The sequence below is a fragment of the Scyliorhinus canicula genome, chromosome 15 (genome assembly GCF_902713615.1).
Source record: "Scyliorhinus canicula chromosome 15, sScyCan1.1, whole genome shotgun sequence".
In the NCBI taxonomy this organism is placed as follows: domain Eukaryota; kingdom Metazoa; phylum Chordata; class Chondrichthyes; order Carcharhiniformes; family Scyliorhinidae; genus Scyliorhinus; species Scyliorhinus canicula.
Window position 1 is genome coordinate 14,086,086 of NC_052160.1, and position 14,176 is coordinate 14,100,261.

The following is a 14,176-nucleotide window of genomic DNA, read 5'->3' on the forward strand; positions in this document are numbered from 1 at the left end:
CCGAGTTTTGACCGGATGACCGTTCAGGGTGACCCAGAGGATGAGGCGAAGCGAGTGCAACTTCTGGTTCCGCCGCTTCTGCGACGACCACATGCCCCAGGTCAAGGTCGGCTCTCTGGCCGAGGGTCCGGCGCCGCCTTTAGCGGGAAGTTCGCTCGGATGGGCGGGAACCCTAAACAAACGCGGCCTTTTATGTGGAACAAACACATTGTTCACACATTTAACCAGGAGGAAAAGGAGTTTAAAAAATATTATTGAAATATTACTTAATATATATTATATATAAATAGATAATGCTTAAAGCCCGGAAATAGGGCAAATTAACATAATTTAATTATCAAACAGGATGAAAGGTACAACACTGGACCAATTAAGGTCCAATTAAAAAATGTTTAAATATTAAAAGGTCCAAAAGTAGATCAAATAAACTTCAAAAGTCATAAAAATTAAGTATGAGAAGAATCCAAAAGTTGGGCAATTAAAGTTGAAACCTTTTGCTGTGAAGTGCATGTTAAGGTTTACCACAAGTTAAAGCAGCACGTGTTGATGTATTAACGTGTGACCCTCCCCATGTTTCTGTGAGTTTTGCTGATTGTTTCATGTATATTTTGTGGCAGGTTGCGAAAAACGATGAGTTGAGCCTGGAGCTCTTAAATTTGGCCAATTCTAAGAACTCGCTGACCAGGAAACAGGACGAATATGCCAAATCCAGAGCCATTTATGACGAAGCTACGACCGAGTTGAACAGAGTGAAGGATCTTGTTGCTCGGCTCAGCTGCCAGAAGATGAAGGTAATCTCCCCACCCTGACTACTCAATTACATCTCATTCGCTGGGCTGCTCATATCTACAAAGACTCACATTTTTCAAAATTCATTCAAGGTGTGTGGGCTTCGTCAACGAGGCCAGCATTTATTGCCCATCCCTAATTGCCCCTGAGTAGGTGGTGCTGAGCTGCCGCCTTGAACCGCTGCTGTCCATGTGGGGTAGGTGCTGTTAGGGAGGGAGTTCCAGCATTTTGACCCAGCGACAGTGAAGGAACGGCCGATATATTTCCTAGTCGGGACGGTTCATGGCTTGGAGGGGAACCTCCAGGTGGTGCTGTTCCCAGGTATCGCTGCTCTTCTCCCTCTGGATGGTAGCGGTGGTGGGTTTGGAAGGTGCTGCCTAAGGAGCAACAACGTAAAGGGCTAAACAGCTGACTTGTAATGCAGAACAATGCCAGCAGCCCGGTTTCAATTCCCGTACCGGCCTCCCCGAACAGGCGCCGGAATGTGGCGACTAGGGGCTTTTCACAGTAACTACATTGAAGCCTACTTGTGACAATAAGCGTTTATTATATTATTATTAAGTGGTCATAGAAGCACGCAGGGATTGACGGTGAGGGTCTTATGTGGCTCAGAGAAGACATGTGCAAGGGTTCCAAGAAAGGGTAGCCATTATCTCCAGAGCAGTATCAAACCTCCCTAAAAGGGAGGACCTGAGGTCTTTCAAAATTACCTAGGGCCTCAACCTTTGGACAATGTAGATTGTATTGTCATAAGTAGGCTTACATTAACACTGCAATGACATTACTGAGAAAAGCCCCTAGTTGCCACATTCCGGCACCTGTTTGGGTACACAGAGGGAAAATTCAGAATGTCCAAATTACCGACAGCCCGTCTTTCGGGACGAAGCTGACGCAGACGCGGGGAGAATGTACAAACTCCACACAGGCAGTGACCCAAGCCGGGAATCGAACCTGGGACCCTGGAGCTGTGAAGCCCAGGAGTTGGGTATGAGTTGTGGCTTGGTGACTGCCTACTCGCCTACGATCTGTATTTCCCTCCTGATAAAAATTACTGGAAGAAGGGTTTTGGTTTTTACTGTCTGCTTCCGTGGGATCTGGGTGTCACTGACAAGGCCAACATTTTGCTGCCCATCCCTAATTGCCCTTGAATTGAATGGTTTGCTCAGCCGTTTCAGAGGGGCAGTTAAGCGTCAATCCCGTTGCTGTGGGTCTGGTGTCACAGTAGGTCAGACCAGGTAAGGACGGCAGATTTGTAGTGCACCGGCTGGGATTTCAGTTTCACGGTCACCATGAGAGAGATTAGCAATCAATGCTAGTTTTTTAAAAAATGAATTGAATTTAAATTCCACAAGCAGCCATGATGAGATTTGAACCCGTACCTTCACGGCCTTAACTTGGGCCTCTGGATTGTTAGTCCAGTGACTTTACCACTACGCCACTGGATCACTATGCTGATCAATTATTGCCAGAAACTCTACAGTAGCAGGCAGGATTGCAAAAAAATATGGTTTGGCAGGAATATTCTTGCAGAACCATTTGGGAGTTTGTGCAATTAAAAAAAAAGTGTATTCTTTGATGGGATGTGGGAAGATTTCCTTCCCTAAAGGACATTAGTGAACCGGATGGCTTTCTAACAACAATCGACAATCAGTGGTCACCGTTACTGCGATTGGCTTTTTAATTTCACATTCCATCAATGGAGGTTAAATTCCATCAGCTGCTAAGCTGGGATTTGAACCCTTGCTCTTAGGACAATAGCCTGGGCTGCTGGATATCTACTAGTCCAGTGACATTGTCACTTCACCACCATCTCCCCCAACTACATGTCAGCGTTATTCTTCAAGGCCAGTCAGTTGGCTTTTAAGAAATATATTTTGTAGTCACATTAATCATTTTGTATTTGTGTTTATGCTACATCAAGCCTGAAGAGGTGTTTGTTCCTGAATCTGAACGTGGCACATTTGAGAGAAATGTAAGTGTTAATTGAAAGGCATTGAAATGTGAAATAATTTTTCCTTCTTATTTGTCCCAATTTTGCTTGAATTGCTGTTTAAAATGTGGCAATTAAGGGCAGCACGGTGGCACAGTGGGTTAGCGCTGCGGCCTCACGGCGCCGAGGTCCCAGGTTTGATCCTGGCTCTGGGTCACTGTCTGTGTGGAGTTTGCACATTCTCCCCGTGTTTGCGTGGGTTTCGCACCCCCACAACCCAAAAGATGTGCAGGATAGGTGGATTGGCCACGCTAAATTGCCCCTTAATTGGAAAGAAAATGAATTGGCTATTCCAAATTTTTAAAAAATTTGGCAATTACACTTTTATTTTCATATAGTTCTCTTCCAACTCCCATAGGATTACATAGATCCCTGCAGGTAGCAGGGAAGGTAGATAGAGTGGTTATGAAGGCATATCGGAGCCAAGGCATAGAATATAAGAACAGGGACGTTATGCCGGAGCTGATAAAACGTTCGTTAGGCCACAGGTAGAGTACTGTGTGTGGTTCTCGTCGCCACACTATGGAAAGGATGTGATTGCACTAGAAAGGGTGCAGAGGAGATTCACCAGGATGTTGCCTGGGCTGGAGCGTTTCAGCTATGAAGAGAGGCTAGTTAGGCTGGGGTGGCTTTACTTAGAGCAGAGAAGCATGAGGGGGGTGTTATACCGTCAATTCACTGCGAGACTGTGAGAACGAGTGAATATAAGGCTTTGTTATCCAGGAACTTGCCTGCCAGTGTCTGCTGTACAAAATGAGTGGCACCCACAGGTGGCCAGTCTATATATGGCCCCGGGGAGGGCGGAGCCAGAGGCGGAGCCCACCGGGGTTCCAGTACAGTACCTGGAAGTAGACCGTATTATCATTTCCAGGTCATAGGTCACAGCACTATACAGACAGTTCATACTTGGGTGAATACATTCACCACAAGGGGGTTTTTATCAAGGTGTGCAAAATTATGAGAGACATAGCTATGGAAGATAGGAAGAAACTATTCCCCCTAGTACATGGGTCAGTAGCTGGGGTCATAGTATAAATATTTTCCACTTTCTCTGTCTGTTAGCTTTGACAAAGAGTTGGGGCAGCACGGCGGCGCAGTGGGTTAGCCCTGCTGCCTCACAGCGCCGAGGTCCCAGGTTCAATCCTGGCTCTGGGTCACCGTCTGTGTGGAGTTTGCACATTCTCCCCGTGTTTGCATGGGTTTCACCCCCACTACCTGAAAGATGTGCAGACTAGGTGGATTGGCCACACTAACTTGCCCCTTAATTATAAAAAATGAATTGGGTACTCTAAATTGATAATTAAAAAAAAACCTTTGACAAAGAGTCATTGGACTCGAAACGTTGGCTCTTTTCTCTCCCTACAGATGCTGCCAGACCTGCTGAGATTTTCCAGCATTTTCTTTTTTGTTTCAGATACCAGCATCCGCAGTAATTTTCTTTTATCCAGTGTTTAACTCACTGCCCCCTCTCTTCCAGGAATGCCTACCCTGAAGAAGTACTGCTCTTCTCTCCGCCAGGTTTCCGTATGTCCCTCCCCCACTATCCACCTTCACTACTTTCCATTTCTCTCTTCGCGTTGGACAAGGTATTTACCAAGACTCGCTTTCACAACCATATTTCCTTCCTCAGTGACTGTCTCCATCTCCAACTTACCCCACGGGGATTTCAACTTAAATTCCACCCTGCATGTAACCTCCAGGGTTACAGGAACCTCCAGGATATACAACATTCTTCCAACTGCAGCTCTCGCCGCATCCTGAAAGCCACACTCAGTGCCATGCGGCGCCACATGAAGACGCTCGACATGTCTCTCCAGCAGCACCGTCTTTCTCTCTCTCAAAGTTGTCCCTGTCCCTAGTTTCATTTAATCCTTCGCATCATTCGACACCTGAACTTCTCCTGTTTCTTACAGATGTTAAGGAACGCAAGCTTCAACAACTCATCAACACCACTGCCCATCCCAGGCCCTCCACCAATCCCAATCCCTCATAAGAACATAAGAACATAAGAACTAGGAGCAGGAGTAGGCCATCTTGCCCCTCGAGCCTGCTCCGCCATTCAATGAGATCATGGCTGATCTTTTGTGGACTCAGCTCCACTTTCCGGCCCGAACACCATAAACCTTAATCCCTTTATTCTTCAAAAAACTATCTATCTTTACCTTAAAAACATTTAATGGAGGAGCCTCAACTGCTTCACTGGGCAAGGAATTCCATAAATTCACAACCCTTTGGGTGAAGAAGTTCCTCCTAAACTCAGTCCTAAATCTACTTCCCCTTATTTTTAGGCTATGCCCGCTAGTTCTGCTTTCACCCGCCAGTGGAAACAACCTGCCCGCATTTATCCTATCTATTCCCTTCATAATTTTATATGTTTCTATAAGATCCCCCCTCATCCTTCTAAATTCCAACAAGTACAGTCCCAGTCTACTCAACCTCTCCTCGTAATCCAACCCCTTCAGCTCTGGGATTAACCTAGTGAATCTCCTCTGCACACCCTCCAGTGCCAGTACGTCCTTTCTCAAGTAAGGAGACCAAAACTGAACACAATACTCCAGGTGTGGCCTCACTAACACCTTATACAATTGCAACATAACCTCCCTAGCCTTAAACTCCACCCCTCTAGCAATGAAGGACAAAATTCCATTTGCCTTCTTAATCACCTGTTGCACCTGTAAACCAACTTTCTGTGACTCATGCACTAGCACACCCAGATCTCTCTGCACATCAGCATGCTTTAATATTTTATCATTTAAATAATAATCCCGTTTGCTGTTATTCCTACCAAAATGGATAACCTCACATTTGTCAACATTGTATTCCATCTGCCAGACCCTAGCCCATTCACTTAACCTATCCAAATCCTTCTGCAGACTTCCAGTATCTTCTGCACTTTTCGCTTTACCACTCACCTTAGTGTCATCTGCAAACTTGGACACATTGCCCTTGGTCCCCAACTCCAAATCATCTATGTAAATTGTGAACAATTGTGGGCCCAACACAGATCCCTGAGGGACACCACTAGCTACTGATTGCCAACCAGAGAAACACCCATTAATCCCCACTCTTTGCTTTCTATCAATTAACCAATCCTCTATCCATGCTACTACTTTATCCTTAATGCCATGCATCTTTATCTTATGCAGCAACCTTTTGTGTGGCACCTTGTCAAAGGCTTTCTGGAAATCCAGATATACCACATCCATTGGTTCCCCGTTATCTACTGCACTGGTAATGTCCTCAAAAAATTCCACTAAATTAGTTATGCACGCCCTGCCCTTTATGCTGCGTCTACCCAATGGGACAATTTCTATCCAGATGCCTTGCTATTTCTTCCTTGATGATAGATTCCTGCATCTTCCCTACTACTGAAATTAAGCTCACTGGCCTATAATTACCCGCTCTCTGCCTACCTCCTTTTTTAAACAGTGATGTCATGTTTGCTAATTTCCAATCCACCGGGACCACCCCAGGTCTAGTGAATTTTGGTAAATCATCATTAGTGCATCTGCAATTTCCCTAGCCATCTCTTTTAGCCCTCTGGGATGCATTCCATCAGGGCCAGGAGACTTGTCTACCTTTAGCCCCATTAGCTTGCCCATCACTACCTCCTTAGTGATAATAATCCTCTCAAGGTCCTCACCTGTCATAGCCTCATTTCTACCAGTCACTGGCATGTTATTTGTGTCTTCCACTATGAAGACCGACCCAAAAAACCTGTCCAGTTCCTCAGCCATTTCCTCATCTCCTATTATTAAAACTCCCTTCTCATCCTCTAAAGGACCAATATTCACCTTAGCCATTCTTTTTTGTTTTATAGATTTGTAGAAACTATTACTATCTGTTTTTATATTCTGAGCAAGTTTACTCTCATAATCTATCTTACTCTTCTTTATAGCTTTTTTAGTAGCTTTCGGTTGCCCCCTAAAGATTTCCCAGTCTCCCACTAATCTTTGCCACTTTGTATGCTTTTTCCTTGAATTTGATACTCTCCCTTATTTCCTTAGATATCCACGGTCGATTTTCCCTCTTACTACCGTCCTTCCTTTTTGTTGGTATGAACCTTTGTTGAGCACTGAAAAATCGCTTGGACGGTTCTCCACTGTTCCTCAACTGTTCCACCATAAAGTCTTTGCTTCGAGTCTACCTTAGCTAGTTCTTCTCTCATCCAATTGTAATCTCCTTTGTTTAAGCACAAAACATTAGTATTTTATTTTACCTTCTCACGCTTCATCTGTATTTTAATACCCCATTTCTCCCAATATCAACACCACTGTCCATCCTAGGCGCTCCACCAGTCCCAATCCCTCATACCCCATTTCTCCCAGTCCCAAATCCTTGTCACATGTTCACCATACCCTCCGACCTTCTCCTCTCTGAGGCTGAGCGTGCTGTTCTCAGCAAAGGTCTCAGCTTTGTACCCTTATGTCCTCACCTCGATGATGTTGAACTCTTCCTTCGTCGCCTTCGTCTCCATGCCCACTTCTTTGGGCAAGAATCCTCCCCCCATTCCACTGATCCTTTCATGTGCCTCCAACATTCTGCCACCAAGTGGACCAACTGACCCATTGTGTCAGCATGCTCCTGCCCCACCGAACTTTTTCCTCTTATCTTGACTCCATCCTCACTCCTCTGGTCCATTCCCTCCCCACCTGCATCCGGGATTCCTCTGATGCCCTGCGTCATATTGACAGCTTCCAGTTGGCGGGCCCGAACCGCATTCTATTCCCCATGGATGTGCAATCCCTCTACACCTCCATCCCACACCAGGATGGCCTGACAATTGCTATCCACCATTCTCCTCCACCTGACTGAACTTGTTCTATCTCTCAACAACCTCTCCTTTAACACACCCCACTTTCTCCAAATCAAAGGTGTAGCAATGGGTACCCACATGGGTCCGAGCTACGCTTATCTTTTTATGGGGTATGTGGAACGTTGCTTGTTCCAGGCCTACCCAGGTCCCCTCCCACAACTCCTTTACCGATACATTGATGACTGTTTTGGTGCCGCTTCATGCTCTCGTCCGGACCTGGAAAAGTTCACCAACTTCGCCTCCAGTTTCCACCCCTCCATCACTTTCACCTGGTCCATCTCAGACACTTCCCTTCCCTTCCTTGATCTTTCTATCTCCATTTCCGGCAATAGGCTATCCACTAATATCCACTACAAGCCCACTGACTCCCACAGCTATCTGGACTACAGCTCTTCGCACCCTACACCCTGTGAGGACTCCATCCCTTTCTCTCAACTCCTTTGCCTCCGTCGCATTTGTTCCGATGATGCCACTTCCCAAAATGGTGCTTTGAAAATGTTCCTTCTTCCTCAACCGTAATTTCCCACCTACAGTTGTTGAGAGGGCCCTCAACAGTGTGCGATCCATCCCCCGCGCCACTACCTTTGCCCCCTCCCCTCCCTCCCAGAACAAGGATAGAGTCCCCCTCATTCTCACATTTCACCCCACCAGCCTCCGTATGCAAAGCATAATCCTCCGCCATTTTCGGCAACTCCAGCGTGATGCCACCATCAAACACATCTTCCCTTCTCTCCCTCTGTCAGCATTCCGCAGAGATCGTTCCCTCCGAGACAATCTAATCCACTCGTCCACCATACCCAGTACCTCTCCCATCACCCATGGCACCTTCCCATGCAATTGCAGAAGGTTTAACACCTGCCCCTTTACCCCTTCCATGCTTAACATCCCAGGCCCAAAACACTCATTCCAGGTTAAGCCGCGTTTCACTTGCATCTCTTCCAATTTGGTCTATTGCATTCGCTGCTCCCAATGTGGTCTCCTCTATATCGGAGAGACCAAACGCAGACTGGGTGATCGCTTTGCTGAGCATCTTCGGTCTGTGCGCATTCAGGACCCTGACCTTCCCGTTGCTTGCCATTTTAACAAAAGACCCTGCTCCCATGCCCACATATCTGTCCTTGGCCTGCTGCAATGTTCCAGCGAAGCTCAATGCAAACTGGAGGAACATCTCATCTTCCAATTAGGCATGCCACAGCCTTCTGGCCTGAACATTGAATTCAACAACTTCAGGTGATCAGCTCTAACCCACCTCGACCCATTTGTTTTCAACCCATTTCATTTTAACTGTCTTTTACCATTTCTTTCTTTCTTGCATTTCTTAATATATATTTAAACCCGCCCCCCCCCATCTTATTCACCTTTCCTTACCCTTTCTCCTCTTTGCTTCCCCCTTCCCCTCCCCACACATCTACAGTTTACCCTCTGATGTTAGTTTCCCTGCTGTTTGACCTTTCACATCATTTGTTCTCTCTGGGGACTGCCATTAGCACTCTTTCCCCTCGGTATCTGTGACCATTAGCACCCGGTTTCCCTGGGTTTCTGTGGCTATGACTCATCTTTCATTCTCACTCCACAGTATAAATATTTCCCACTTTCTCTGTCTGTTAGCTTTGACAGAGGGTCATCGGGACTTGAAACGTTAGCTCTTTTCTCTCCCTACAGATGCTGCCAGACCTGCTGAGATTTTCCAGCATTTTCTCTTTCGTTTCAGATTCCAGCAACCGCAGTAATTTGCTTTTACGGAATATCTGTGGTCTTGGAGAGATCTATGACCTGACTTCTCTATACTGCGGGAGAAAGATATATCCAGAAGTATCTTAGACATGACCTACATGATGGGTTTACAAGTCTCAGTTGAGTTGCTTGGAAGTAGAAAAAAGGGATGCTTTGGAAGGCAACTGGTAAAATGATCAAGGATGAGAGGGCCCAGAATTAAAGGGATTTGCAATAGAAGCAAATGTGAAGTGAGAAAAAACGTTCCCCCCCACAGCGAGTGGTTGGGGACTGGAATGCACGGCCTGGAAGTGTGGTTGAGGCAGGTACAGTCGAGGCATTCATGAAGGCATTGGATGATTGTTTGAATGGAAAGAATGTGCAGGGGTACAGGGGAAAGGTAGGAAAACGGCACTGAGTCATGATGCTCTTTTGGAGAGCTGGGGGACACGCGATGGGCCAAATGGCCTCCTTCTGAGCCGTAACAGCTCTATGGATTCTGTACATCTTCAGTTGGCCACACAAAGAAAAGTCAGATCAGCCTCTCAGGAATCAACAGTTATCTAACATGGGGCAGGGTGGAGGGAGCTGGGCAAAGTTAAGGGAAAAGTATGTAGGATGTAACTTAAAAAGAATAAAACATTTTAATACATTTTGATGCTTAGTGGTGCCCTTTGAACTAGCTTTTGAGACCTGAAGGACAATAATTCTCTTATTTTATTGCTCCATTCTCACCGTTTCAAACTGCTGCGGGCGATGATGCCAGATTTCTGCTGGGACGATTACATTTTACATAAACGAGGGGGCATTTTGCTTGACATTTTTGGAAAACGGTGAAAAAATATCTGTTGGGAGTTTGGCATGGGAGTTGGACCCCATTGTTGAAGATTGATGCTTTTGTCTTAGTTGCTAGGTAACCAGGATCAGATCAAAGAGCAAATAGAAGTAATGAAGCAAAACTATGAAAAACAGCAAACTGCAATGGAGGAGCGAATGTAAGTGTGCAACTGTGATGGCCTCACCTTCAGACTATTATATCCACTTATGATTTGTTGGGATTAGTCTATTTACGTTGGACAGCAATCATTTAGTTTTGTGATCTTTGTGGCATAGATTCGATCTCTCCAAACTCCTAACAGCACCTTCATACCATTACAAAAGAGCTGATTATTACATAATAAAGTTTGGTGCCACATGTGGGCCGCATGGTGGCACAGTGGTTAGCATTGATGCCTCGCAGTGCAAGGGACCCAGGTTCAAGTCCGACATCGGGTGACTGTCTGTGTGGAGTTTGCACATTCTCCCCGTGTGTTTGTGGGTTTCCTCCGGGTGCTCCGGTTTCCTCCCACAGTCCAAAGATGTGCAGGTTAGGTAGATTGGCCCTGCTAAAGTGTCCAAATGGTTAGGTGGGGTTACGGGGGTAGGGCGAGCACGTGGACCTAGGTAGGGTGCCCTTTCAGAGAGTGGGTACAGACTCGATGTTGATGTTATTTCACTCAACCTGCGAGACACTGAATGTAGGATTTTGTTAGTTCAATGCTTTGTAACCAGTTGCAAATGATAACTCCACTGTAAGTTGATTTTAACTGCTGCCTAAAACCTCTGCTTTAGTGTAAAGATGGGCAAAGAGCTTCAAGAGGCCAAAAGAGGCATTCGAAACACTCAACACAAACTAGCGGAACAAACAGTGGTAAGAAATGAGGCTAATCGAAGAGACTATGGTCAAATGTGACTTTTCTGAACATATGTTGGTGGAAAGGGGCGGTACAGTCACCTGTCCAATCATCTTTTCGGAAATGTCTGTCCATTTCCAGATGCTGTCAGTCCCAACTCAGGGAGAATGGTGGAATTCAAATCTACCATGCATTCGAAACTGACACAAATAACTTACTGTCTTATCACCAGGTGGTGTCAACATTCTACTTCCCCAGTTTATATTGTGTTATTATCTGTAACTGTCTAGCCCATAAAATGTAAATCAAACCACCCCCCACCCCCCACCCCCACCATCTGAGCTAACCCACTCCCCACTCTAGCCCATGGACATCCCTATGATTGCTAAGAAAGCCATCCCAATGAATAGTGGGCAGCACAGTAGCATTGTGGATAGCTCAATTGCTTCACAGCTCCAGAGTCCCAGGTTTGATTCCCGGCTTGGGTCACTGTCTGTGCGGAGTCTGCACATCCTCCCCGTGTGTGCGTGGGTTTCCTCCGGTTGCTCCGGTTTCCTCCCATGGTCCAAAGACGTGCAGGTTAGGTGGATTGGCCATGATAAATTGCACTTAGTGTCCAAAATTGCCCTTCGTGTTGGGTGGGGTTACTGGGTTATGGGGATAGGGTGGAGGTGTTGACCTTGGGTAGGGTGCTCTTTCCGGGAGCCGGTGCAGACTCGATGGGCCGAATGGCCTCCTTCTGCACTGTAAATTCTATGAATCTATGAATACTGGCCATTATACAGTTTAAAAAAGATTTAAAAGATTGTTCTTGGGATGTGGAAATATCGCTGGCAAGGCCAGTATTTATTAACCTTCCATAATTGCCCTTGTACCGTGTAGTATTCATACTCCCACTTGTGGAGAGCCCAAACCTAGAAACCATTGAAGATAATGTTAGCCACTAATAAATTGAACAAGGAATTCGAGAGAAACCTCTTTGTTCTGAGCGGTGGGAATGCAGAACTCGCTACCACGGGGAGTAGTTGAGTTGAATTAAGGTGAAGTTGGATAAGGACATGAGTGAGAAAGGAAGCAGGTTAAGTTGATCGGGTCAGATGAAGTTAGGTGGGAGGGGCTGGTGTGTGGAGCATTCTCCCCTGTCGTGTTAAGCACACGGAGATAACGGGCTGCAACTGATCGCAGCTTTAACTGAAAGATACTCCAGACCTTGAAGTTCGTTCAATCTGATTTATTGAACCTGTCACACAGTTAGCACAGTTCTCTGTGAGTTAGGCTCTCTGCTAACCTAAGTGTGGTTACTCTGTCTGACTGAACCAGACTAGCTCTTAGCCACGTGCTGGAGGTGTTATGTGATATATACACCCTGACTCACTCTGTAGATGTCCCCAGTGGAAAGAGGTGGAGTGTGAGTGCCTCATGCCTTTTATAGTGGGAAACCACCCACAAGTGTTCTGCCTGCTGATTGGTTATGTCCTGTTCTCTGTATTCATTAGCTGCCTGTCTGTATCTCATTATGTGCATGTCTGCATATTATGACATCCCCAGCATAGCTTTGTTAGAATGAACAGCCTGATTCTGCCCTCTAAAATCCCACGTCACTTCCTCCTGATAACAAACAGGCCAATTCTTGCTGGGGAAGGTCAGTTTCAAATGAAGCCGACTCGAAATGTCAATTGAGACCCAGTTCTGAATTCTGTCCTTTTTTGAAGCCATGACCTTCACAACTAGGCAGGAATTCCTTGTTTCGTCTATCAATTTGTAAGCAACTGCTTCTACAAATAGTAAACCCGGTGGAATTTCCTCCCATCCAACTGAGAAACTAATTCGAATTGTTCTGAGTAATTTTTAAACTCTGAAGCAAACCTTCACCAAATAATTTATTCAAAATCGAGGACACATCCGAATGTTTGTTTTGCAATCCCCAATAGGCGCTGCTCGGCTCACAGAGTCAACTGAAGGAGGTTGAAATGGAGAACTCTCAGCTGCAACTCCATCTAAAAGAATTGAACGAGGAATATCGCATGCGACTTGTCCGCTACATTGAAGATGTTACTGTGAGTAAATAGATAAGCAAACGCAAGTTCAGAAAATCCAGAATGCGGTAGATGAAACGCTCAAGCTTGTGTGGGCAAAAGACTGTCTTAAAAGTAGACTAACGGTGTGTTGCTTCTGTGTCAGGACTATGTGGATAACACAGTGAAATCTGGCAATGACAACACAAAGCCCCCCCCGGCTGACCACCCTTACCTGAAGCGATTTGTGGACAGCATGTTGAAGGACATTCGATCTGCGTACAGATCGCGGGAGGAACAATTGGCGACAGCAGCGAGAAACTACAAGAAAAGGATGCAGAATGTATTCAAGAAGCATGAACATCTTTTGATCGCGTACAGGTTAAAAACTAATTGGGGCATTCCTGTGGCGGTCGGAGTCATGTTTCACACCTCGAGTCTCGGTTAACGCTTCGGCGCTTGAGAAAACCGTAGAGATAGTTTGCCGTGACTAGTTGTGCTCGAATGATTGATTTTTGAGGATGTACACTGTTGTTGGGAACTCTGATGCATTGTTTCCCCCGCCACCTCCTTGCTATCATTTTGCAATGATAATGGACACAGGAACTGCCCATCCCCAACATCCATCATTCATGAGTCCAGACTGTCAGCAGACTATTGATCTGTGCAAATCATCGTAGCTAACCCTGATCTCACCGTCATTCATTGTACACTTGTCAGCAGTTTATTTCATGATAAAATCATTGTGGAGAGAGATTGTGTGACTCATTTCAATTTGCCATCGCCCCTCGCTATTAACGGGAATAATTTTTAAACTACATTCCAAAGAGAAATCCAATTACCTTTGGGGACGTGACTAAATATGAAATATTAACAACAGGAAAGATGATAGTTTTCCAACCCTCTGTAATCCTGGCTCTGTGGGTACTGGAGGTTTACATTTCTGACATACCACGGGAGCGCCGTTCACTGGATTCTATCCTCCCGTCGCTAGTCAATGGATTTCCCATTGAAGCCACTCCACACCGCTGTGAAACCCGCTAGCGATGGGCGTGCTGCCCGCAGGGAACGTGAATCCCGATGACCAGAGAGTTCTGGCATGCATCTCAGACTGTTGATTGTGTGAAGAGGCTGTTCAGAGGTGATTGGGTTGTGACTGCTGGTAATGTGAACCCAACGA

At 45.9% G+C, this 14,176-nt stretch overlaps 1 protein-coding gene across 6 annotated transcripts in view; it reads left to right on the top strand.

The window, feature by feature from the left end:
- The window catches only part of ccdc78 (coiled-coil domain containing 78), a 151,674-nt gene that overhangs the window by 116,362 nt on the left and 21,136 nt on the right, over positions 1-14,176 (top strand). For all 6 annotated transcript variants that reach the window (XM_038820820.1, XM_038820819.1, XM_038820823.1 and 3 more), the window contains 6 exons: positions 618-791; positions 2,711-2,761; positions 10,215-10,303; positions 10,920-10,998; positions 12,913-13,038; positions 13,163-13,377. In XM_038820820.1, coding sequence (XP_038676748.1) covers positions 618-791; positions 2,711-2,761; positions 10,215-10,303; positions 10,920-10,998; positions 12,913-13,038; positions 13,163-13,377 — 734 coding nt within the window. The remainder of the gene's footprint in view (positions 1-617; positions 792-2,710; positions 2,762-10,214; positions 10,304-10,919; positions 10,999-12,912; positions 13,039-13,162; positions 13,378-14,176) is intronic.